Here is a 27,103-nt window from a genome sequence, read left to right as displayed (position 1 = left end):
TATTATGTTTTATTGATTAAATCACTCACTCCCTGAACTTGCTTCCCGACTCTCAGCGCACATCGTTACACAATGGTCGTTTTATTGTGCAACGTTCCCTCAGTGAGCCTATTTCCTGTAAATAGGTGTATATTTGTGTATAGGTGATGACTTGATCATTGATAAATCATGTGATGTGGACATTGTGCCTTTTTAAATAACACTGTGTTATGTATGTGAGCTCTGTGAGTGTAGACTTCTCTGAAATTGTTTTGCTTACTGCTGCACATGCTGATAGTGACAGCTTTTCTCTCTTGAATCAAGACTATTTTAGTGCCTGTCTTCCTGTGCAGGCTAGGACAGATATGCCAAAGGGTGTTTGAAATATCAGCTTGTGTTTTAATTGCAGGGTGTCACCCAAAGTGCATAACTCTTGTTTTCTACAAAGCGAAACTTACAGTGCTCAAGACAAGGGAAGGGCAACTTATTTGACAGCCATGTGATTTGGGTGGGACAGAAAAAATGTCATTTATTTCACAGCTCTCACTCTTCATTTAAACACAGTGATACAGTGTTGCTTATTTTTTGAGGTGAGTTAACATTAATTACTCATGTATTTAGACAGATATTCCAAAGGGTGTTTGTACTGAACACTGGTAAAAGCATAATGTGTTTATCTTTTCTACTTTTATCTCTGTTAGCGTTGTGCTGTACATCAGACACAAAGAAATGTGATCTGATTGTGTTTTTATTGCAGGGCGTCACCCAAAGTCTTGTTTGCTTGATCGCTGACACACCAGAGCTGTGTTGAATACTCACACTACTCACACTAACCGTACTATGTGTGACGTGAATTGAGTATATAGTATGCCTATTGGTCATTGTATGGATATAATTAGTATGCCAAAAGTTCCCGGATGTCGTACAAAATTCGCAAAATATGAAGCAGAGTACACTATTTCCAAAGATGTTCTATCAGTGCTATTTCTGTACTTTAGGGCCATAAGGCAATTCTTCAGGAAATGAGCGTGGCTTCACATCGTTTTCAGATTTGAAGAAAATGGTGGAAAATATGCAGCCGAAGTACGAGTGCGGATACAAATGCATTGCTTTAACTAATTATGAGAAATGTTAAGGAAATGTTGAGTAATGTAAAAAAGTTATTACTTTTCAAATAAGTTACCTTACACGTTATGTTGGCTGACAATTTGTTAGCTATGCTATCCTCACGAACCACATAACATATCATTACATCAGTATGTACCGGTATGTTAGCTAGCTACCTAATGTTAGTTGGCTAACGTAAACTCACCCCATTCCGTACAAATGTGCGCAACCGCAACATTCAAACGAGGCTACAAAGAAAACTAATGCGACTGTAGCGACTGTGTTGACTTCAAAATCGGGGGTGTGAACTACGTTTCTATTCAAGCGTTGATCGACACGGTAATGGCTCTATAGTATTGGAGAAAAGTTGAAAAAAACGGACCCTCCGTTACATCATGACGTGTCATGTCGTAACGTACAGCACGCATAAAGCAACTATTTCTGTCTTAAAATATCTCTCCACCAGGTGTAGCACTTCTCTCATCGTTTAAAAACAAGAAATGGACAGTGACGGGGGTAATGGGGGATACCTAGTCATTTTTTGCGTCATCATTGCATGCGATCATCATTCTCAAAGCCGCTGTTTACTTCTAAGATCACTTTAGCACTGCCCTAAAAACCCGATTCAAATTCGACACAAACCTTCAAATAGGTATGTAATGACACATTATATAAACTCTTTATAGTGTTTTATTTACATTTTAGAGGCGATAAGGTGATAAGTTGGACAGATCGAGTGAAAAAAAGCAATTTTCCCACAACATCTCTCCTTCTCACTATCACGCATTATTTTGGCTTCCCCACCCACCATTTTTAAAAAGACCCGACGGGGCTCATTGCCTTCTTGAATTATGCCGAAACGGGCAGCATTTAGGTCATGTAATTGATTATGTTGGAAAGGGGAGAAATTGTGCTTTACAATGGTATTGCCATTACAGTTGATCTGGAAGGATTACGTTTTTGGGGCGCTAAAATAAGGGCAATTGTACGGACCAAGGCGATGTACGAGTTTACGTTACTTATACATCAAACTTGCCGGTATATTAACTATAGGCTAACTAACTACCCAACGTTTGTTGACTTGATTATTCCCGCCATTCTTAGTTTAGCTAAATGGTATAGTCGTGCGTTCTCAATGGACATTCGCTCTGGCTATCTACTCCGATTCCAGAGCACTCTCATCTGAGTGTTTCCGAGCGCAGAATAATGAATTTAGGAGCCCTGGTTGAATATGGTCAGTGTCAGTAAATGTCGGCAAAAAAAGTGTAATTAAATTGTTGCCAGCAGCACAGTTAGTCACTAACGCCCTGGATAACATGAAAACTGCCTAACCAGCTCTGTTAGGGCGAGTAGTTGTTACTTTTATTTTGTATTTGTAGCCAAACTAGGTTACCTGGGGTGGCAGGTAGCCTAGTGATTAGAGCGTTGGGCCAGTAACCGAAGGTTGCCAGATCGAATCCCCGAGCTGACAAGGTAAAAATGTCGTTCTGCCCCTGAACAAGGCAGTTAACCCACTGTTCCTAGGCCGTCATTGTAAATAAGAATTTGTTCTTAACTGACTTGCCTAGTTAAATAAAAAAAATATAAGTAGAGTGGTCACTCTCGGTTGTGTCTAGAAGTAGCTGGCCAATGTTAGCTTGGGTGCTTGACTGCCCTTGTAAGGTCAGAACGCTCAAATCAACCCTCCTTGCCTGAGCGTCCAGTGTTTGCTCCGAGAGCGAAACGCTCTGAATTTACGAGCGCACTCCAGATTAAATTTAAGAACACACACGAAGTTTTAAAATGTCTAACTAGTCATTTGTTATGCTAACTAGCTAGCAAGAGGTTGCATAGCAACAGCATCAACTTCTGGTAGACTGGTGAAGAGCTAGTACACTCAACTGAAATGATACTGTTCGTTTAAAAAAACTAAAAACTAAAATGAACTAATGGTATGTAGTATATACTCATTAAGTTTGTAGTATACAGTATGTTAGTATGGTTATTTGAACACAGGCCTTGGTTTGGCTACAAGTCATGATAGGATGATTACAAAAAGTATTCCCTTTACATTCCGGGTTATGGGCTTTAGTTTTTTTGTCCATTCTTTGATGGAGAAATTATATTTATTTTCTCTCATCCTATATTCCTTAATGATGATCCAATGCAACATGTTTTATTCAATCATATCCATTGTCAGTGAATGACAGATGAATAGGTATTTAATGTATTACAATTATTAGCTGTAATAGTTTGTAGTAATATTTGATTTATTTTCTAAGTGGAAATAATTTACTTCAGGTGGGTATTTTGTAATATTCATATTACACCGATCAAAAATATAAACGCAACATGTAAAGTGTTGGTCCCATGTTTCATGAGCTGAAATAAAAAAGTCAGAGGAATTTCCCACATGCACAAAAAGCTTATTTCTCTCAAATTTGGTGCACACATTTGTTTCCATCCCTGTTAGTGAGCATTTCTCATCCACCTTACAGGTGTGGCATATCAAGAAGTTGATTAAACATCATGATCATTTCACCTTGTGCTGGGAGGCTAATCAATATATTTCTATATATACCTAATAATCCCCAGTTTATAATTGGCTCATTCATCCCCCTCCTCTCCCCTGTAACTATTCCCCAGGTCGTTGCTGCAAATGAGAACGTGTTCTCAGTCAACTTACCTGGTAAAATAACGGTAAAATAAAAAATAAAATAAAAATAAAATAAAAATTTCAATTGACTGATTTCCTTATATGAACTGTAACTCAGTAAAATCTTTTCAATTGTTGCGTTTATAGTTCTGTTAAGTATATTGTACATTCTAAGTGATTTCAATAGGTCTTTCTCCATTCTGATTGTTTTGTACTGTTCAATTCAACTTCACCCCCCCCCCCAAAAAAAAATCAGCATTGTCACCCATTACTGCACGATATGGGAAAACAATCTAGGCTTTTTTTTAACCATGTGTTGCAATTGCGATTTGACTTGCGATTTAGAGCAAAACACTTGGTTGAACTGTTGGAATAATGGAAATAGAATGATTATTCTAATTCTATAGTTAGAATATAGTAGTGGGCACTTTGAATACAGATAGTATTTGACATGACAACGAATGAAAATGCCAAGGAGGCGTTATGTTGACAGGGTAGGAAACAAATAGTTTATAAGTGTTTCCCAGGGGACCCTATAATTTTTGGCTACATTGAATGTTTTCTCTTAGCTACTTCATGTAGATAACATATTATTGCTTTGCGCATTCCTCTTTGATTTAGAAGATACTGTTACACACAAAAAAAAAATCAGATTTAGGTCTACACCATCACTGGTATTATCATGCTGCATCGCTAATTACGTTTGCTCTGACTCTACAATTATTAGCTAGCTAGCAATTAGCATTAGCGGCTAACAAGATTTATTCCTAACTTGCTAAGAAAAGACAAACTAGCTGTTTGCAGATATGAAACACAAACTAATGGTGTAATTATAGAACACTAGTGGATTTCTATTATGAGCAAAGTGAAAACAGCTTCGATGCCATGTTCTGCATTAACCATGCAGAGGCTGAACGCAAGTGTCTCGTGGTCGAGGAACAACAAATGCACTTCTGGAGCGACGGGGCGGGGCGGGGCTAGGTCTGTGTGGCATGGACAGAGAGAGAGTGGAGAGAGTTGACTTAAGTAGCGAAGTAAACTATACAAATGGACGTTACACGACGTATCACATTTAACATACCAAACATTCAAATACCGTTATAGAAGATAAAGTAAAAACCGTAACGGGTCCGTGCATCAATACAGGTACAGTGGGGCAAAAAAGTATTTAGTCAGCCACCAATTGTGCAAGTTCTCCCACTTAAAAAGATAAGAGAGGCCTGTAATTTTCATCATAGGTACACTTCAACTATGACAGACAAAATTAGAAAAAAAAATCCAGAAAATAACATTGTAGGATTTTTAATGAATTTATTTGCAAATTATGGTGGAAAATAAGTATTTGGTCACCTACAAACAAGCAAGATTTCTGATGGTAGGCTTTGTTACTTTGGTCCCAGCTCTCTGCAGGTCATTCACTAGGTCCCCCCGTGTGGTTCTGGGATTTTTGCTCACCGTTCTTGTGATCATTTTGACCCCACGGGGTGAGATCTTGCGTGGAGCCCCAGATCGAGGGAGATTATCAGTGGTCTTGTATGTCTTCCATTTCCAAATAATTGCTCCCACAGTTGATTTCTTCAAACCAAGCTGCTTACCTATTGCAGATTCAGTCTTCCCAGCCTGGTGCAGGTCTACAATTTTGTTTCTGGTGTCCTTTGACAGCTCTTTGGTCTTGGCCATAGTGGAGTTTGGAGTGTGACTGTTTGAGGTTGTGGACAGGTGTCTTTTATACTGATAACAAGTTCAAACAGGTGCCATTAATACAGGTAACGAGTGGAGGACAGAGGAGCCTCTTAAAGAAGAAGTTACAGGTCTGTGAGAGCCAGTAACACACTACGCCGCCAGGGACTCAAATCCTGCAGTGCCAGACGTGTCCCCCTGCTTAAGCCAGTACATGTCCAGTCCCATCTGAAGTTTGCTAGAGAGCATTTGGATGATCCAGAAGAAGATTGGGAGAATGTCATATGGTCAGATGAAACCAAAATAGAACTTTTTGGTAAAAACTCAACTCGTCGTGTTTGGAGGACAAAGAATGCTGAGTTGCATCCAAAGAACACCATACCTACTGTGAAGCATGGGGGTGGAGACATCATGCATTGGGGCTGTTTTTCTGCAAAGGGACCAGGACGACTGATCCGTGTAAAGGAAAGAATGAATGGGGCCATGTATCGTGAGATTTTGAGTGAAAACCTCCTTCTATCAGCAAGGGCATTGAAGATGAAACTCGGCTGGGTCTTTCAGCATGACAATGATCCCAAACACACCGCCCGGGCAATGAAGGAGTGGCTTCGTAAGAAGCATTTCATGGTCCTGGAGTGGCCTAGCCAGTCTCCAGATCTCAACCCCATAGAAAATCTTTTGAGGGAGTTGAAAGTCCGTGTTGCCCAGCAAAAGCCCCAAAACATCACTGCTCTAGAGGAGATCTGCATGGAGGAATGGGCCAAAATACCAGCAACAGTGTGTGAAACCCTTGTGAAGACTTACAGAAAACATTTGACCTCTGTCATTGCCAACAAAGGGTATATAACAAAGTATTGAGATAAACTTTTGTTATTGACCAAATACTTATTTTCCACCATAATTTGCAAATAAATTCATAAAAAATCCTACAATGTGATTTTCTGGATTTTCTTTCTCATTTTGTCTGTCATAGTTGAAGTGTACCTATGCTGAAAATTACAGGCCTCTCTCATCTTTTTAAGTGGGAGAACTTGCACAATTGGTGGCTGACTAAATACTTTTTTGCCCCACTGTATATTGTAAAATACAGTATACCGTCTAGGCCTACTCAGCACACTTCAGATAAGATGCACATTGCTCAAAAGTGTGACAGTTTTGTCCTACATTATTTTACTGTAATTGTACATGATAATGGCATGCTTACAGGCTCTCACAGTTTCAAACAATTTACATTTTGTCAGGAGTCACAATTAGAATGTGTTCTTGTTATGCCACCAACTTGCTATAATAAGGGATGTTTGATTATGACTATCTTTTGTGGTAAGGTATAATTAATACCAGTGGTGGCTGCTGAGGGGAGGATGGCTCATAATAATGGCTGGAACTGCATGAATGGAATGGCATCCAACACAATGAAAACATGGGTTTGATATCATTCCACCAATTCCTCTCCAGCCATTACCACAAGCCCGTCCTCCCTAATTAAGGTGACACCTACCTCCTGTGTTTAATACATAACATTATATTTATGTTCAGAATACAAACTAGTTACATAGATGATTAATGTCTGCAATGTCCTGTCATGGAATCCATCTGGGTTGAGTTAGACTTTACAGAATGTTCAGATGGAAATACTGAAAATAAATACTGTATATTATGTAGAACAGACATGGTTCTCTGTCATGTAAAATGGGGAATGATGCCAGTTCTATACAAAACATGTCTATCTACAATGTTCAGATCATTCCACTCTCCTGAGGCCCTAGAGACCTCAAGAAAAGTTGATGGATGAATGAAGATCTCCCACTCAGGCAGTTTACCATTGAAAATAATTGTCACAGTTCCGGTCTGCTTAAGGGGTGGCTCTCCCATAGGGAACAATGCATTAACACCCTCAAACTCAACTCAAATCAAAATCAAATCAAATCAAATTGTATTGGTCACATACACATGGTTAGCAGATGTTAATGCGAGGGTAGCGAAATGCTTGTGCTTCTAGTTCTGACCGTGCAGTAATATCTAACAAGTAATCTAACAATTTCACAACAACTAACTTATACACACAAGTGTAAAGGAATGAATAAGAATATGTACATATAAATATATGGATGAGTGATGGCCGAACGGCATAGGCAAGATGCAGTAGATGGTATAGAGTACAGTATATACATATGAGATGAGTAATGTAGGGCATGTAAACATTATATAAAGTGGCATTGTTTAAAGTGACTAGTGATACATTTATTACATCCAATTTTTAATTATTAAAGTGGCTAGAGATTTGAGTCAGTATGTTGGCAGCAGCCACTGAATGTTGGTGATGGCTGTTTAACAGTCTGATGGCCTTGAGATAGAAGCTGTTTTTCAGTCTCTCGGTCCCAGCTTTGATGCACCTGTACTGACCTCACCTTCTGGATGATAGCGGGGTGATCAGGCAGTGGATCGGGTGGTGTAGGTGTCCTGGAGGGCAGGTAGTTTGCCCCCGGTGATGCGTTGTGCAGACCTCACTACCCTCTGGAGAGCCTTACGGTTGTGTGTGGAGCAGTTGCCGTACCAGGCGGTGATACAGCCCGACAGGATGCTCTCGATTGTGCATCTGTAAAAGTTTGAGTGTTTTTGGTGACAAGCCAAATTTCTTCAGCCTCCTGAGGTTGAACGCTGTCTGTGTGGGTGGACCATTTCAGTTTGTCCGTGATGTGTACGCCGAGGAACTTAAAGCTTTCCACCTTCTCCACTACTGTCCGGTCGATGTGCATAGGGGGGTGCTCCCTTTGCTGTTTCCGGAAGTCCACGATCATCTCCTTTGTTTTGTTGACGTTGAGTGTGAGGTTATTTTCCTGACACCACACTCCGAGGGCCCTCACCTCCTCCCTGTAGGCCGTCTCGTCGTTGTTGGTAATCAAGCCTACTACTGTAGTGTCGTCTGCAAACTTGATGATTGAGTTGGAGGCGTGCATGGCCACGCAGTCATGGGTGAACAGGGAGTACAGCAGAGGGCTGAGAACGCATCCTTGTGGGGCCCCAGTGTTGAGGATCAGCGGGGTGGAGATGTTGTTTTCAACCCTCACCACCTGGGTCCTGTACTATCTGATGGGCCGCCCCCAGTTGCACAGGGCAGGGTCAAGACCCAGGGTTTCGAGCTTAATGACGAGTTTGGAGGGTACTATGGTGTTAAATGCTGAGCTGTAATCGATGAACAGCATTCTTACATACATACATTTGAAGTCAGAAGTTTACATACACCTTAGCCAAATACATTTAAACTCAGTTTTTCACAATTCCTGACATTTAATCCAAGTAAAAATCCCCAGTATTCGGTCAGTTAGGATCACCACTTTATTTTAAGAATGTGAAATGTCAGAATAATAGTAGAGAATTATTTCTTTCAGCTTTTATTTCTTTCATCACATTCCCAGTGGGTCAGAAGTTTACATACACTCAATTAGTATTTGGTAGCATTGCCTTTAAATTGTTTAACTTGGGTCAAACGTTTCGGGTAGCCTTCCACAAGCTTCCCACAATAAGTTGGGTGAATTTTGGCCCATTCCTCCTGACAGAGCTGGTGTAACTGAGTCAGGTTTGTAGGCCTCCTTGATCGAACACGCTTTTTCAGTTCTGCCCACAAATTTTCTATGGTATTGAGGTCAGGGCTTTGTGATGGCCACTCCAATACCTTGACTTTGTTGTCCTTAAGCCATTTTGCCACAACTTTGGAAGTATGCTTGGGGTCATTGTCCATTTGGAAGACCCATTTGCGACCAAGCTTTAACTTCCTGACTGATGTCTTGATGTTGTTTCAATATATCCACATAATTTTCTTTCTTCATGATGCCATCTATTTTGTGAAGTGCACCAGTCCCTCCTGCAGCAAAGCACCCCACAACATGATGCTGCTACCCCGTGCTTCACGGTTGGGATGGTGTTCTTTGGCTTGCAAGCATCCCCCTTTTTCAGCAGTTGTGGCTGCTTTGTGTGATGTATTGTTGTCTCTAGCTTCTTGCCTCTTGTATGGTTGTCTGTGCCCAATAATGTTTGTACCATGTTTTGTGCTGCTACCATGTTGTGTTGCTACCATGTTGTTGTCGTGTTGTGTTGCTACCATGCTGTGTTGTCATGTGTTACTGCCTTGCTATGTTGTCTTAGGTCTCTCTTTATGTATTATTGTGTTGTCTCTCTTGTTGTGATGTGTGTTTTGTCCTATATTTATATTGTATTTTTTATTTATTTTTAATCCCAGGCCCCCGTCCCCGCAGGAGACCTTTTGTCATTTAGTAGGCCGTAATTGTAAATAATAATTTGTTCTTAACTGACTTGCCTACTGTGGTTAAATAAAGGTAAAATAAAAAAAATATATAAAAAATCCACAGATGACGCAATCTCTTTTGCACACTACCTTCTCCCACCTGGACAAAAGGAACACCTACGTGAGAATGCTATTCATTGACTACAGCTCAGCGTTCAACACCATTGTGCCCTCAAAGCTCATCACTAAGCTAAGGACCCTGGTACTAAACACCTCCCTCTGCAACTGGATCCTAGACTTCCTGACGGGCCGGCCCCAGGTGGTAAGGATAGGTAACAACACATCTGCCACACTGATTCTCAACACAGGGGCCCCTCAGGGGTGCATGCTCAGTCCCCTTCTGTACTCTCTGTTCACCCATGACTGCATGGCCAAGCACTCCAACACCATCATTAAGTTTGCCGACGACACAATGGCGGTAGGCCTGATCACCACCAACGATGAGACAGCCTATAGGGAGGTCAGAGACCTGGCAGTGTGGTGCCAGGATAACAAACTCTCTCTCAACGTGATCAAGACAAAGGAGATTATCGTGGACGACAGGAAAAGGAGGGCCGAACACGCCCCTATTCTAATCGACAGGGCTGTAGTGGAGCAGGTTGTCGTGAAGAGGTCACGACAATGCTTATTCCCCCTCAGAAGACTGAAAAGATTTGGCATGGGTCCTTAGATTCTCAAAAAGTTCTACAGCTGCACCATCGAGAGCATACTGACTGGTTTCATCACCGCATGGTATGGCAACTGCCCACCTCCGACCGAAAGGCACTACAGAAGATAGTGCGTACGGCCCAGTACATCACTAGGGCAAAGCTTTCTGACATCCAGGACCTCTATACCAGGCGGTGTCAGAGGAAGGCTCTAAAAATTGCCAAAGACTCCAGCCACCTTAGTCACAGACTGTTCCCTCTGCTATCGCATGGCAAGCGGTACTGGAGCGCCAAGTCTAGGTCCAAAAGCCTTCTTAACAGCTTCTACCCCCAAGCCGTAAGACTCCTGAACAGCTAATCAAATGGCTACCCTACTGTAACTGTCTGCATTGCCCCCCCCCCCCCCCCTTCCCCTCACCCCCATTTTTACGCTGTTGCTACTCTCTGTTTATTGTCTATGCATAGTCACTTTACCTACATGTACATATTACCTCGACTAACCTGTTCTGGCGTATGTGACATTCGGCGCATGTGACAAATAAAATTTGATTTGATTTGAAATTTGATTTATCTGGTACCATAAGTACCATCCCTTTATTCTATTCATGCTGTATACATTGTGTATTTTGCCCTTGCAAATAGTCCCCTTCTTAAGCTTAGCAGATAGATAAACTCTTTCCAGCTATTGTAGTATTAAATAATGCTTTATTACCACCAGTTCGTAGGTACAGCATTAGAAACAGAGTAAAACTTAAATTGTAGAAAGAAAACAACCATGTAGAGGTTCATACATTTTGTGAAATAGCACAGTTACAAATAGAAACTGGATGGACATCAGAAATAGAGGAAGGACTAAAAACAAACTAAATATAACTATTGGAAAATAGATTGTGTCTGTAAAATGTGTATAATATGTATAAACTGAAGGTAGAAGCCTACAGTTGAAGTCGGAAGTTTACATACAGTTAGGTTGGAGTCATTAAAACTCATTTTTCAACCACTCCTCAAATTTATTTTCCCACACATGGCAAGATCAATTAGCTACATAGAACAGATATCTCCAACCATGCAGATATTACGAAATTACGTAAATCCTCTACTTAAATGATCATCCATACAAAATATCATCATGAATTGTAACGCTAACAAGGATTCTTGTTGGGGCAGTAGGTACCCTGTGGTTAGAGCGTTGGACTAGTAACCGAAAGGTTAGAAGATTGAATCCCCAAACCAACAAGGTAAAAATCTGTCATTCTGCTGCTGAACAAGGCAGTTAACCCACTGTTCCTAGGCTGTCATTGAAAATAAGAACTGGTTCTTAACTGACTTGCCTAGTTAAATAAAGGTATAATTTAAAAAAAATCTTCTCTTACAGGATATAGAAATTTAAGCAAAGTACAGACCTTATCAGTGAGCAATTGACCTTAAAATGAACTCAAACCAACTACAGGAGCCAGAACATTGTGATTTTGACAAGGTTTATCAAACTTTTAGAAAGGTCAAGGATATGGTTATATGTGAAATGGGATAGAATACCACTCTTATAGGACAGGATTAAACTGGATGTTTTATGGGTGTAGTTAGGATGTTAGTTGCTTCAAGTAGGAGACCCTCATGAGACCGTAAAACATGACTCAAACACATATCTGGAGACAAAAAGTAAACATTGTCGGGAGAAGATTAGTGAGAGGAAAGAGGAAGTGTAGAAAAATAATGACAGAAAGTTGCACACTTTAAATATGCTCCCAGCAATTAAATGGGTAAACCCATAGGTTCACTCATTAACTTGTTGGAAGAATATAGAGTGTGCAACTTTCTTTCTGTATTTTTATTCAGTGTACTTTCTTTAATCAGGACCTCTTTAAAGATTGGGTATGGTCAGCTCATGTTTGTTATAGGAAAAGGGAAGTGGACATAATGTGTGTAAAGTTTGGTTATCAGTTGTAGGGGATAGCCTATACCCTTTTTCTGTCCATGTGAAATGTTTAGTGCATTGTTACTCACTCACTCATTCTGTCCTTCTCTCTCCCTCTCCAGAACCAGCTACTTCTCACCATTCTTAGTTTGCTGCCATGACATCAAAAGAGGATGGTAAATGTGACATATTTGCTTTGGGATCAACTCAAAAATAATATTATTGACTTGTGCAAGTTGCAGACAACTGCTGTAGTTCACTTGCTGTATTTGTATATAATTTGTCTACCATGTTTTGTAGTTATAAAATAAAAAGGCATCCTAAAAGATGCACATTGTGAGGAATGATAACAAATGACATTAAGGTAGCAAGAATCATACTGCTAGAGAGCATTTATACTACACCATTGATATTACATGGACAAATACTACAGTATGATGACAATTTGATGTTGTGTGTGTCGAACGTGAATGCAGACAATACTTCCCAGCTTCCTACATGTTTAGTCTTGTCCATTTAGGACCACATACACCAAGTGGGATGGTCTAATATTGTCTTGATAACTGTAACTCTTTCTTCTCTAACCTGACTACCAGCTGCTGAGTTTGTGGATAGACACAGGGCTGAGCTCATCCAGAGGGTCCACATGGTGATGCCCATAGCAGATGATCTGCTCAGAAGGGGCATGATCAAATATGAAATGTTTGCTAATATTACAACTTCCAAGACCAACCAAGGCAAGATGAGAGAGGTGTACAAAGCATTGCAGTCAGGAGGGACACCACTTAAAGCAGCCTTCTACAGGATTCTGCTGAAAAATGAACGTGTTCTGGTCATCAATCTGGGTAAAGTCCTCTCTCTTCCTCTTCTTGGTGCAGTTTGTAGGACTACTGTAGAATATTGCATTTTACACATTTATCATTTGTCACACTCTTCCCCATTCTGTGGGCAAGAACATAGGCTACACTCTGATGTTCGTTTAATTTTGGTAAAGTAGAAATGTAACCCAGTCACAACTCAAAAGTGAAATCTGTAAGTCTCTGTAAGTGGTTGTCTTAACAGACAAAAGAGGCAGACCATAACTGACCATTATACTCTCAATGTTAATGTCATTAAGCAGCAGAATTTCATTACCACCCAATTTTACCAGAGTACAGCATCCTCAGCAAGGTAGAGATAAGCAGTTGGAGATCAGGGTTAGGGTTAACCCTACCCTCACCCTAACCCTACCTTAATCGAGCCAGCAAACTCAGTCATTTCTTTCTCCCTCTTACTAGGACAACATAGTAACAGACAAGGCTTACTGGCCTATAACTAGAATTTCACATTTGTCCTGTCCTGAATGCAAACAATACTTCCCAGCTTCCTACATGTTTAGTCTTGTCCATTTAGGGCACATACACCAAGTGGGATGGTCTAATATTGTCTTGATAACTGTAACTCTTTCTTTTCTAACCTGACTACCAGCTGCTGAGTTTGTGGATAGACACAGGGCTGAGCTCATCCAGAGGGTCCACATGGTGATGCCCATAGCAGATGATCTGCTCAGAAGGGGCATGATCTATCCTGAGGTGTACTCTAATATTCAAACTGCCAATACCAGCCAGGACCAGATGAGAGAGTTGTACAAAGCCGTACAGTCAGGAGGGCCAGAAGTTAAATCAGCCTTCTACAGGATTCTGCTGAAACAGGAACCTCATCTGGTCATCGATCTGGGTAAAGTCCTCTCTCTTCCTCTTCTTGGTGCAGTTTGTAGGACTACTGTAGAATATTGCATTTTACACATTGTCACACTCTTCCCCATTCTGTAGACAAGAACACTCTGATGTTTGTTTTATTAAGGTAACGTAGAAATGTAACCCAGTCACAACTCAAAAGTGAAATCTGTAAGTCTCTGTAAGTGGTTGTCTTAACAGACAAGAGGCAGACCATAACTGACCATTATACTCTCAATGTTAATGTCATTAAGCAGCAGAATTTCATTACCACCCAATTTTACCAGAGTATAGCATCCTCAGCAAGGTAGAGATAAGCAGTTGGAGATCAGGTTTAGGGTTAACCCTAACCTAACGCTAACTTCATCATGCCAGAAGACTTACTAGGACAACATAGTAACAGACAAGGCTTACTGGCCTATGAATGAAATGTCAAATGTTCCTGTCCTCTGGGGAAGGCAATCAATGTATTGAAAGGTAATGAAAGTGCTTTGAAAGTGTCTGTTTTGTCAAACAAAAGAAGCTGTCTGATCATAACTGGTCCTTCAATTCTGAATGCATGCATTCTTCTCCATTTTACCCCATCAAAAGCAGATCCATTTCCTTACCTGCCATGTTCCCTCTAGGTGAATAATACTTAGTAAGAATACTCAGTAAGACAAATGTTCTTGTGTAATATTCTGTAATACAGGGGTCTTCAAACTTTTCTTGCCCAGGGACCCACACCCAGGCAAATCGGTGACCCAGGAACCCCCCTTAAGTTTACAATTTTAATTTAGAAAATAAAGACAATGGCATGGACAAAATTATTAACAGCCAACAAATGCTTCTTGTAGCCATCAATGAGCTTGCTGCTCCTTTCTACTGCAATTTGTCCCACTCTTCAGAAGCAAACTGCTCTAATTCTTCAACGTTGGAGTGGTGGCCTCCACCAACTGCTGTTTTTAGATCTTACCATGTGGATGTGATTCAGATCTGGACTCTTCACTGGCCCCTCCAGAACACTTCAGTGTTTCTTCTGGAACCATTCCAGGGTGATTTTTATGTGTGTTTGGGGTTGTTGTCTTGCTGTAAGACACACAACATTCAACCGAGACACAGTGTTTAGACACTGGGTTGAACAATGCGAAAGCTTGATAATCTGCTGATTTTATGATTTATTGCACATGTTCAAGGCCCCCAGTACCAGAGGCAGCAAAGCAACCATACAGCATTAATGAACCTCCCCCATAATTGATTGTAGGGAAAGTGGTATTTTCTTAGGAATGCTTCATTTGGTTGTTGGTAACCAGAGGAAGGCCCCACTGCTGAAGGAGAAAGCCTGATTGAATTGCTCAAAAACCCACCTAAACAAGCCTGTATCCTGGGGAAAATGTTCTGTGTACCAATGAAATTAAATTAGAGCTCTTTGGCAATACAGATCAGCGCCGTTTACTGACAACCAAATGAAGCATTCAATGAAAACAACACCCAATCAAAGATGGAGGAGGTTTGATAATGCTGTGGGGTTGCTTTGCTGCCTCCGGTGCTGGGGGCATTGAACGTGTGCAATGCATCATGAAATCAGCAGATTATCAGGTGTTTTGGAGTCCAATGTTCAACCCAGTGTCCAAAAACGCCTCTAAAAAAATACATCAAAAAGCACCCAGGATGGTTAGGAAGAGATGCTGGACTGTTCTGAAGTAGCCAACGAAGAGTCCAGATCTGTAAACTCATGGCAAGATCTGAAAACAGCAGTTGGTGGAGGGCAGGCACCCCTCAAACATTGAAGAATTAGAGCAGTTTGCTGCTGAAAAGTTGCCCAAAATGTCAGTAGAAAGGTGCAGAAAGCTCATTGATGGCTGCAAGAAGCACTTGTCTGCAGTTATATGGGCCAAGCTCCAGGATTTAGTTTTATATTATTTTAACATCCCCACATTATAATTGGAAGAGGAAGTGTAAACTCTAACATAGCCTATTAGATAGAAAGGTAACTCCAAACACATTTTCTCAAGTAGCAACTGTTTAGCTGGTTAAACAAAGGTTAGCCATGTGTTGGCAATAATGAATGTCCAAGTCAAAAAAGATACTCGTGGGTGCTTTTTCAAACCCTATGTCAGATGCTTTGTTGAATATTAGGAGTTGAGAACTAAAGTTGACATGATAAGAAATAACATATTCACCTCTTTTATATTGTAGTCATGCAATGTACATTTAGTTTATTATGTTATTACTAGCAATATCGATTTTTTCTAAATCCACTTTATTAAAAAATATATTCGTGAACCACGTGCAGTACATGCGTGGACACCTAGGGGGGTGCAGACCCCAGTTTGAAGACCCCATGTAATATATAGACACGCCCTTTATCATGTAGTAATTCAATGGGATATATCAGATTATCCATTCGTTGTGACTCTCTCTCCTGTCTCTCTCTCTCTCTCTCCTCTCTTCTCTCTTCTCTCTTCTCTCTTCTCTCCTCTCTCCTCTCTCCTCTCTCCTCTCCTCTCTCCTCTCTCCTCTCTCCTCTCTCCTCTCTCCTCTCTCCTCTCTAGAGGACGCTGTTGGAGATGGAGAAGATGGTTTGAACATTGGAGAATCTTCTTCAGAGAGCACTTCATTGGAAGGTAATGACGTTATGAAGATATCTTCAGTCAGGTTTAAATGACTTAAATGTCTTGTATTGTATAAAGACACACAGCCTGCTAGTGTTTTATATCTATAAAATAGATTTTATACAGTATATCTACCATTGTGCTGGTATGATAGTTCTCAATGACATGATGTTGTGCATTATATACAGTCAGGTCCATCATTATTATCACTCTTGATATGTGTGATGTTATGCTATTTTAGGTCCTGCATTACCTCCTGCCTCCAATATATTGCCTGGGACTGGAAGAAAACCTGCTGCACTTGGTGAGCTATCAACCATTTTGACAAGTTTGTTAAAACCTAAAGATCCAATTTGGTTCCCAATTTACATGAGCATGTTTGCAACATAAATCCAATCATTTCAATACTCCTTACAGATTACGTTAAAGGAAAGACAGCAATAGGTGCAATGCTCCCAAGTATGCTAATACAATGTGTAATTGTAGCTAGAGAACTTTCTGCAATGTGGGAAATGTAAAACTTGTAGTGTATTTGAGGTTTAAAAAGGCTTCTGAAGTTTGTAAATTCCACTTAGAAATGTCAGTCTTGATTGTCCCGACAAATCTATCAACCCCTACACAAATGTCTATTAATTATAATCCATATAATAATTAACATTTCCTGTTGCTGCATGATTATTTTCCTGCTGTAGCAAACTTGCTCAAATTTAAATCCTACATACAGTATGTATAATTCTCATAAGCCTTTGATTTAACAGATAAGGTTCTATGTCTTGACAACAAAGGTACAGTAGGGTGGTATTTTCTGTCTGAACACAGCATTTTAATTTTGATACAGCATCAGATGAGGAATCGGTTGGAAAGATCACATACTACACCAATAACCATCTTGGAAAAGGTGCCGATGGAATTGTGTTCAGGTAAACTAGCTTAAACGTTATTGTGGAAATGTGTTTGTAACCCTAATCCTCTCTTTGCTCTTTGTAGAAAAAAGGTCTTTACGATTGGTTCATTGACTAGATGTTTATCTTTCTCTACCTCTATCCTCCAGCGGTTACTTCCTTTGTGATGATGCCAACAAGCGTCCTGCGGCAGTGAAGAGAATTGAACTAGCAAAACAAAGCAGTGCTGATCGAGAGGTCGCTTTGCTTCTTCAATTGGACGACAATCCCCATGTCGTCCGGTACTTCTGCACTGAGAAGGACGGGCAATTCCTATACATTGCCATCGAGCTGTGTGCCGCCTCTTTAGATAAGGTCTAATTCAATGACTCACTATTTTATTCTCTGACTCATCCAAGGGGATCAAACTTGATCATATAACAGTCTCACATCATGATTATCTGTGTTAGAATATATACTGAACAAAAATATAAACGCAACAAACAACAATTTCAAAGATCTTACTGAGTTACAGTTCATATAAGAAAATCAGTTAATTGACATAAATTCATTAGACTCTAATCTATGGATTTCACGACTGGGTTACAGATATGCATCTGTTAGTCAAAGATACCTTAAAAAGGGTAGGGGTGTGGACCAGAAAACCAGTCAGTATCTGGAGTGACCACCATTTGCCTCATGCACTGCAACACAAGCTGTGGATTGTGGGCTGTGGAATGTTGTACCACTCCTCTTCAATGGCTGTGCGAAGTTGCTGGACACTCCCTCAAAAGTTGAGACATCTGTGGCATTGTGTTGTGTAACAAAATTGCACTTTTTAGAGTGGCCTTTTATTGTCCCCAGCACAACTTGCACCTGTGTAATGATCATGCTGTTTAATCATCTTCTTGATATGCCACACCTGTCAGTTGGATGGATTATCTTGGCAAAGGATAAATGATCACCAATGAATGTATACAAATTTGTGCACAAAATTTGAGAGAAATACGACTTTTGTGTGTAAGGAACATTTCTGTTTTTTATTTATTTCAGCTCATGGAACATAGGCCCAACACTTTACATGTTGCGTTTATATTTTTGTTCAGTGTACATTCCAAGGTTAGAACGCTTGGGGTTCATCAGCCCACTAATACATGGGTGTCTCTTCCAGTGTTTTACTAAAGAAAAACCTTTTGACCTTCGTGGACTGAAACCAGTGATGCTGCTGCAGCAGACCATGATAGGACTGGAACACCTGCACTCTCACAACATAGGTTCTAATTTTAAAAAATTAATTTGTAATTTAACCTTTATTTAACTAGGCAAGCCAGTTAAGAAACCACTTGGCCAAACCCTAACCCGGACGACCCTGGGCCAAGTGTGCGCCGCCCTATGGGACTCCCAATCACGGATGGTTTATGATACAGCCTGGAATCAAACCAGGGTCTGTAGTGACACCCATAGCACTGAGATGCAGTGCCTTAGACCGCTGCACCCCTCAGGAGCCCAGTATATGCTGTAGACTGTAGATAATCTTAGTGAAGTTACAGTATTGATGACTTTTCCTTATATTATCATTGATCAGATCTATGATCTTCCCTCAACTCCAGTAGACTGATTCATCCTGATCTTTTCTCCCCAGTCCACCGTGATGTGAAGCCCCACAACATCCTGTTGAAAGACCACTCTGACTCAGTCACGGTCAAGATCTCAGACTTTGGGATGAGTAAGCAGTTGGCGGACGGCAGACAAAGCTACAGCATGAGGTCGGGAGCCCTTGGCACCATGGGCTGGAATGCCCCAGAGGTCCTCGATGACAGCAGGAAAGTAAACCCTGTGAGTGGCTCCTGATCTTTACACTGGACCAGAGAACTGTTCAAGTCATTACAGATTCAGAGATAATCCAGAAAGAAATGTGATGAAATAGGCTAATTGGGATTTCCTTACAGGAGTAAAACAGGATTGATCCATTGCTCAAAGGAACAGTTCACCCTAAAATCAAAGTTGATCATCTGTTGTGGAGATCAAGCTACAGTATATTATACATACATAAGAAATATAGGCACCATCTACACAACCATGGTGTGGGATGTGGACTATGCTCGACATTAGACCACCTTTGGGGATAAAAGATTAACCACTTTCCATCCACAGGTTTATGCCAGTAAAGTCATATTATATTTTAAAAAATGTGATGGAACCAGGAGGTTTAGGTACAATTTTATGAATCCAATAGATAATTTGTTCGTTCGACATGGTGGGATCTTTTTGTGTCTGTAAAGTTAATTATGCGAGAAATGGCAGTAGAAACGGCTTCATACGCAAATATTGATGTAATAACCATCATACTGAAGTAAACTTGGAGTCACGCGATGATATGTTGTGTGGTCCTCCCACTACAACTTCAGAAACCAAGCCGTTTATTCAGCTACAGATGAAATAAATTAAGATGAACTTCACAGGAGGGTGATTTTTATTTATTTTTTTACCTTTATTTAACCAGGCAAGTCAGTAAAGACACATTCTTATTTACAATGACGGCCTAGGAACAGTGGGTTAACTGCCTTGTTTAAGGGCAGAACGACAGATTTTTACCTTGTCAGCTCGGGGATTTGTTCAAAGGCAGAATGACAGATTTTCCCTTGTCAGCTCGGGAATTCGATCTAGCAACCTTTCGGTTACTTGCCCAACACTCTAACCACTAGGCTGCCTGCTGCCCCCAAAAAGTGAAAGTGCACGGTGATGAGCTTGATGCTCCTTTCCAATAAACATCGAGGGTCTTATTCTGGTGACATGATGATCGATGCTTGACTGCCATTTGACCAAAAATATTCTCACTCTTAGCCATCATCATCTCATCATGTAGACTAGCCTACCCACACTGTATCTGCTAGCTGTTGGCTAGAGAGCACGTGCCAAGACCAGAGTAGGCACATTTCTGTTGAATTCAACAGTTTTAGAGCACATGCCAAAACCAGAGTAGGCACATTTCTGTTGAATTAAACCGTTTTTGTGACAAAACTATCAGTAGAATTGAAAATGCAATGGAAACACTTTTGAGTTTTATTCAGGACATGAAAAAAAAAAAAAAAAAATGACATTTTGTCTACTTCATGACGCACTGATCGTTATCCTTAACAAGTCCGTTTGGTGGAAACACTACAGGCGGGAAAATGCAATTTTTTTTCTTTATGTAGATTTTAGAATATGCGCATGAAAATCTGTTGCCAATTGGATGGAAACCTAACTATAGTCTGACAAATTTGTGAACTATTATTTTAGGTTGTCTGTAGATTAGAACTAGTAGTGATTGTGGTACTGTTCTTAAACAACTATTATTAAAGACACTCCTTTCCTCTACAGACCAGTGCTGTGGACATCTTCTCTGCCGGCTGTGTGTTTTACTATGTGTTGACAGGAGGAGAACATCCATTTGGAAAACCCAATAGGCGGGCTGGTAACATCGAGGATGGCAAATACAACCTTGACAGATTACAGAAAGAAAAACATGGTTAGTGTACAACTGAAAGGTTGTTTCTGAAATGATCATCAGAGTACTTCTTAATTTAACATTGTTGAAGGACTATGAAAATGGAAAAAAGGATTAGCATACGGATTAATAAAATAACAAAAAGAAATGGGAAAATGGGAGCGGAGAAATAACTAGAGACAGTGTTGTTTAACTCACTGACCATGATCCAGTAGTTATTCTTACCTTTGTTCAGTAGAAAAGTCTCCAAAGTTTAAAGGTTGACCCATAGACCGGAAACTCTTCATGGACACACAGCTGGGTACAGGGAAGGCTGGTCTCTCCTGCTTGATTGGGCTTCAACACAACAGAGACAAACATTACATCTCTCATCTACTCTGAGCTCAGAGGGGGAATGAGTTTCATTCCAAAACGCTACATATCCATTTTCAGAAATGTTTGTGAATTTTATTGTTGTTATTGTATCCAACCAAGCAGAGGCATCACGAAAGTCAGAAATAGCGATACAAATAAATCACTTTCCTTTGAAGATCTTCATCTGGTTGCAATCACAAGGGTCCCAGCTACATCACAAATTGTTGATTTGTTCGATAAAGTCCTTCTTTATATCCCCAAAAACTCAGTTTGGCTGGCACGCTTCATTCAATAATCCACCGGTTTCCCTCCTTCAAAATGCATACAAAATGAATCCTAAATGTTACCAATAAACTTCTCCAAACAAGTCAAACAACATTTATAATCAAACCTCAGGTACCCTAATACGTAAATAAACGATAACATTTAAGACGGAGAATAGTTATTGTCATTACCAGAGATAAACAACAAAGTACGCGCATTCACAAGAACGTGTAAAAAACACTACAGCCAAAATGGGAGCCACTTAGAAAAACTACAAATTCTAGCTCATTTTTCCAAAAACAAGCCTGAAACTCTTTCTAAAGACTGTTGACATCTAGTGGAAGCCCTAGGAACTGCAATCTGGGAGGTATTCCTTTCACATAAAAAATGACAGCCATTGAAATCAATGGTAGGGTGAAAAAAATAAAATTCTGAATCGATTGTCCTCGGGTTTTCGCCTGCCATATCAGTTCTGTTATACTCACAGACATTACTTTAACAGTTTTGGAAACTTTAGAATGTTTCTATCCAATACTACCATGCATATGCATATCCTAGCTTCTGGGCCTGAGTAACAGGCAGTTTACTTTGGGCACCTCAGTCATCCAAACTTCCGAATACTGCCCCCTAGCCTTAAGAAGTTTTTTTGAATTTCACGCTCTGCCTTTTCAGCGGATGTTGTCAAGGGGTTCCGCTAGTGGAACAGGGAGGCAGGGAGACAGGTTCCGCTAGCGGAGCCTTAAGAAGTTTTTAACAGGGCAAATTAAAGGTAAACATACTTTATCAATCATATGTCATCCATGATGCTATTTAGGCTTATAAACCAAGTCATCAACAGCTATTGTTTAAATTCAGCCCAGGATTCAACTAAAAATAGACAATACATATAGGCCTAGGGTTTCAAACTTTGGTTAATTTCAAATTTAATCTACAAATTAATAATGAAATCAAAATTTATTTAAAGTGGCAAAATTTAACTTTTTGGGCGACCCGACCAAATTCACATAGAAATGTGAGTTATAAATCTATCATTCTACTTGAAAGCAAGTCTAAGAAGCAGTAGATCTGTTCTATGAGCTTTATTTCTATACTTCCTGTTATTAAATTTAGTTTTTGCGTCTTCTACTTTGGATTTGTAAACCAGTTTCAAACAGCTGAAACAACAATATTTTTGGCTATGGTAATTATACTTCACAGCAGTTTAGATGGTACAATGATTCTCTACACCCCTCAAACTGAACTCTGGACCTCGAAGCTAGTACCACTACGTATTGCCCCTATAATCAAGTTCTGATTTAGACCTGGGACACCAGATGGGTGCCATTACTTATCAGGTAGAACAGAAAACCAGCAGGCTCTGGACTTCGTAGGGAAAGAGTTGAATACCCCTGCTCTACACTATACTAGCTTATTTTGTAACAAACTGAAAGTAGGCAGACTATTCGAGTTTTAACAACCAGGAAATGAAGGAGCGATTTCTGCATAGTGCACCTTTAAAGTGCATTTAAAAGTTGATCTGATTTTGATTTTGTCCTATTTCTGTAACTTAGATTTTTGGAGACGCATATCCAACATCTAAATTATTAATTAGTAGCCAGCTAAACCAGACTAAGTCAGTGGCACCGATGGAACTATCCAAGCAGAAGATAATCTCCTTCAAATGAAGAGTTTATTTCCAAAACGCTACAACCACCAATTTTTCACATTTGTGTTTTTTCTTCACAAATTATTGCTTATGGGTACCTTCATGTGTGTGTAAAATGTTACTGTTTTTATTCATAGATTTGTATGATGTATATGAAAATGTTTATTTATTTTTTGCTAAACTATATATGTCCATTATTTAGCTGAAATGGATATTTGACTGTGATTTGTGGTTGTTTCACCTAGTTATCTTAAGATGAATGCACTAAGTAAGTCACTCTGGATAAGAGCATCTGCTAAATGTCTAAAATGTTAATGTAAATGTTTGACATACAGATATTACTGTATTGAATAATACAAAAAAACGTTTTAAAATTGATGTCACAAAGTATCATTTGTACATTTCTTTATTAAACAATTCGTTATTTGTGACATTTGCATGTGTAAAACCTAGCAGTACAAATAATTTATCTTTGAGTGAGACAGTTATATAGCATTTAGCAAAAAAACTCAAATGAAACCATCAAAGTGATATATTTTTAACAAACACTTGTCTGTCATTGAACAACCCCATGCCATGATTAGATTGTGAAAAAACACACCAATCTATTTCATAATTTCTTTAAACAATAAAAGCTAATTTACCAACATTTCTGAAAATGGATATATGGTGTTTTAGAATGAAACCCTTCAAATGTTGATATTTGGTTGTGTTGACAACCAAACACAAATTCATTATAACTTTCGCGATACAGTAAATAGCCTATTAACTCGTCGACCAGTTAATAAATGATATGTTGGATTCACGTCTCTAACTCAACCAAAAATAAAAGGATGAAGGATTAAGCTAGTGGCTCAGATGGAACTATCCAAACAGTAGATACAGTACATCTCATTTACATGTTTGTCAACCAAACACAATTCAAAATTACTTTTGTAATATAGCCTTAACTTTAGGCTATCTTACAAACTATTGTAACAGTATTCATTCAACCTTAAAATGAGTAACACATCCATGGCCACATTTTGATGTAACTGTAACAATAAATATCTTCCTATGTAATCTGCGCAGAATTTCGAAACGGCATTGATCACTTGCACCATTTACTTTTAATGTAATCAACTGCAATCCAGTTCATTTGATTGTGCTATTAGATGAAGCACAGTAATAACACATTAAGTAGTTGTATAAATAAACAAAATATCTGACATTCCCATTTGAACTTCGTTGTGCTTTTAAATGTTTGAAAGTGCAGTGATAACACATTTAGGTAACAACAAACCAAAAATGGACATTATTGTTCCATTGTAATTTGGTTGTGCTTTTACAGTAGATGGTTCAAAGCTTAGTGATAACAACAAACTTTCAACAACTGTTGGCTGTCTTTTTAGGGTGAATATACTGTAGGTTATATTCTCATTGATCAAAATCTCCACCAAATATTACCCAGTTGTCCAGTTGTTTCAAATGACGTGGTGTGCCCGGTGTGGGTACTTTCATCACCATGTTTTTGAATGAACAAAGTGCCTTGGCCTTGAACCTGCCCATGGTTACTGTGTCTGTGTGTGTGTTTGGTCTTGTCTTTCCCAGAGGACATCGTGGCCACAGACCTGATAGAACAGATGCTGAACATGGAGCCCCAGAGGAGGCCTTCTGCTGAGAGCGTGCTCAAACACCCCTTCTTCTGGAGCCTGAAGAAACAGCTGCAGTTCTTCCAGGTCACAATCAAGTATAATCAATGCATAGTTAGTGTCAGTTAGCTAGATTACAATATCATTTAATTATAGTAGGGACAAATGTAACTGCAACAACAGAAACAATGGGTATTCTATCAATAGAATATATAGCAATAGTGGAGTCCATTGAGCATACAGCAAGAGGGTGGTAAATGAGATGTTTGATTAATTAAAGTACTGTCTTCCCCTGTAGGACGTGAGTGACAGAATTGTAATGGAGACATCGGATGGTCCAATCATACAGCAGCTGGAGTCAGGGGGAAAGAAAGTGGTGAAGAATAACTGGATGGAACACATCACAGCAGTTCTGCGGAAAGGTTAGTGACTGGTCTGAGATCAGCGTTTGAACAGCGACACTTTACAGCCTGTAAAGCCATTTTCTATTACAGTATATTTCTAGTAGCATTAACATCCAGATCAGAGGTGTCATGAATGACAGGACTACATTTGCAAGATGAGTTTATTACTGGACCAGACAACAGCCACATCTCTTTTTTGTTGTTGTATTATATTACACTAATGACAAACTTTCTTGATATCATAATTCTGTATCTTGATAGAATTGTTGTTGTTTGTTTACTGGCTGTGTTTCCTCCTTCTGCAGATCTAGAAACACGTAAAGGAGCATATGAAGAGGGCTCTGTTAAAGGTCTTCTACGTGCCATAAGAAACAAGGTGTGTTCTGTCCAAATACAATTGCCACACTATATTAAAATACACAAATGAAGCATAATAATAATGTGTTGGTATATTTGCAAAACATTATTTAATTAGTCAAAAACATGACCACCTACTACCCCCATAAACCTGTTAAATGTAGTATTTATGTAAATCTGACACAAGAAACTAAATGTGTGTAAATTACATTTTATAAGCAACATGTTGTTTCTTATAGAAACACCATTACCACGATTCTCCTAAGGAGGTCCAGGAGACTCTGGGCTCCATCCCTGATGACTTTGTCTCCTACTTCACCTCCCGCTTCCCCCACCTGCTGCTGCACACCTACCTCGCCATGCGTTCCTTTGCTGAGGAGCGGACTTTCCAAGATTACTACCTCGAGTTCAACACGAGACTTAGACGGCAGAAGAGAACACACCCAGAGCCTGACGTGACGACAACCAAGCCAACAACTAAAAAAATGTGACCATAGTGTGACCTCAGGCGCTCCGCTGAGAAGTACTCCATCCCACACCAGCAAACCTCCAATCTATGTCAGTACACTGTATTGTCACGGTTCTTTTTACATGAACAATATTGGTTTATCTGAAGAAGAAGCAATCACTTTCACTTGTATGCAGATGACACTGTTGTGTATGCTATTTCCCCGATGGCTGACCAGGTTCTGTCAGAGCTTTAATCTGCCTTCATTGCCTGGCAGTAAGCCTTTATTAACTGAAATTGGTACTTAATGCAGGTAAAACCAAGTACATGTTATATTCCAAATCACATAAAAATGTATCTGATGATTTATGCATACGTACATTGGATGGTGCCCTCATTGATTATGTCCCCAACTAATAAATATCTAGGCATCTGGATTGATGATAGGCTGTCCTTCAAAAAGAATGTTGATGAGTTCGTTAAAGGTGCAATATGCAGAAATCACTTTGCCATTTCCTGGTTTCTAAAATTGCAATAGTTTGCCTAATTTCAGTTTGTGACAAAACAAGTAATATACTGTATAGTGTAGAGAATCATTGCACCATCTAAACTGTGGTGAAATATCTTTTCAATAGTAAGAATATTGTATTTCCAGGTGTTTGAAGCGGGTGTACAAAACTGAAAGTAAAAGGAGCAAAAATGAATGCGGTAGTAGCCTATCCCGGGGGATGTACATGTTTATATCCCAGGTTGTATTGATGCTTAAAGCAGGTGAAGCCCCTTTTTGATATGTGTGCATGTATACTGTATATTCAAGTATGTTTATGATCTGAAGACATTTATATTATAATTCATGTCTTTTGAATGTTGATTGATCAGTGTGTGAAATGCCTTGTTTTTATTGGTTAAATGCATTATGGGTAGGGGTATAAGAACCCTGTATTCTCATGGTTTTAGAGACAGACAGGGTAAGGTCCTATTTATTTGATTGTGTAAATAATTGTACAGTTTGCCGGCTCTTTATCCTCAATTTGCAAATAAAAGCCTCACTCTG

The 27,103-nt window shown here is 39.6% G+C and overlaps 2 protein-coding genes across 2 annotated transcripts; both read left to right on the top strand.

Moving 5' to 3' along the window:
- Positions 1 to 468: 468 nt before the first annotated feature.
- On the top strand, positions 469 to 20,972 carry LOC129832775 (serine/threonine-protein kinase/endoribonuclease IRE1-like). The gene is made up of 11 exons (XM_055896771.1): positions 469 to 569; positions 12,389 to 12,442; positions 12,863 to 13,111; positions 13,734 to 13,982; positions 16,516 to 16,587; positions 16,802 to 16,879; positions 17,414 to 17,495; positions 17,627 to 17,831; positions 18,628 to 18,730; positions 19,099 to 19,292; positions 20,820 to 20,972. The coding sequence occupies exons 2-11, from the start codon at positions 12,424 to 12,426 to the stop codon at positions 20,970 to 20,972; spliced, it is 1,404 nt and encodes a 467-aa protein (XP_055752746.1). The 5' UTR covers positions 469 to 569; positions 12,389 to 12,423.
- A 3,749-nt stretch (positions 20,973 to 24,721) lies between these two features.
- On the top strand, positions 24,722 to 27,103 carry LOC129833636 (serine/threonine-protein kinase/endoribonuclease IRE1-like). Its single transcript, XM_055898338.1, has 4 exons — positions 24,722 to 24,927; positions 25,139 to 25,262; positions 25,550 to 25,620; positions 25,841 to 27,103. Exons 1-4 carry the CDS (start codon positions 24,832 to 24,834, stop codon positions 26,090 to 26,092), a joined length of 543 nt encoding a protein of 180 aa, XP_055754313.1. The 5' UTR covers positions 24,722 to 24,831; the 3' UTR covers positions 26,093 to 27,103.

Source organism: Salvelinus fontinalis, chromosome 34 (assembly GCF_029448725.1).
Source record: "Salvelinus fontinalis isolate EN_2023a chromosome 34, ASM2944872v1, whole genome shotgun sequence".
NCBI classification, from domain to species: domain Eukaryota; kingdom Metazoa; phylum Chordata; class Actinopteri; order Salmoniformes; family Salmonidae; genus Salvelinus; species Salvelinus fontinalis.
Note: the sequence above shows the minus strand (reverse complement) of the source record. Positions and strands in the feature narration are given on the sequence as shown.

Excerpts from the sequence above, each read along its gene's own strand:
- LOC129832775 (XM_055896771.1), top strand. Across the intron at positions 16,588-16,801 it reads AGAGAGCACTTCATTGGAAG|GTTATGCTATTTTAGGTCCT; the intron begins GTAATGACGTTA and ends GATATGTGTGAT. Across the intron at positions 18,731-19,098 it reads CCTGCACTCTCACAACATAG|TCCACCGTGATGTGAAGCCC; the intron begins GTTCTAATTTTA and ends TTTTCTCCCCAG.
- LOC129833636 (XM_055898338.1), top strand. The coding sequence starts at position 24,832 with ATGCTGAACATGGAGCCCCAGAGGAGGCCTTCTGCTGAGAGCGTGCTC. Across the intron at positions 24,928-25,138 it reads AACAGCTGCAGTTCTTCCAG|GACGTGAGTGACAGAATTGT; the intron begins GTCACAATCAAG and ends CTTCCCCTGTAG. Across the intron at positions 25,263-25,549 it reads CACAGCAGTTCTGCGGAAAG|ATCTAGAAACACGTAAAGGA; the intron begins GTTAGTGACTGG and ends CTCCTTCTGCAG.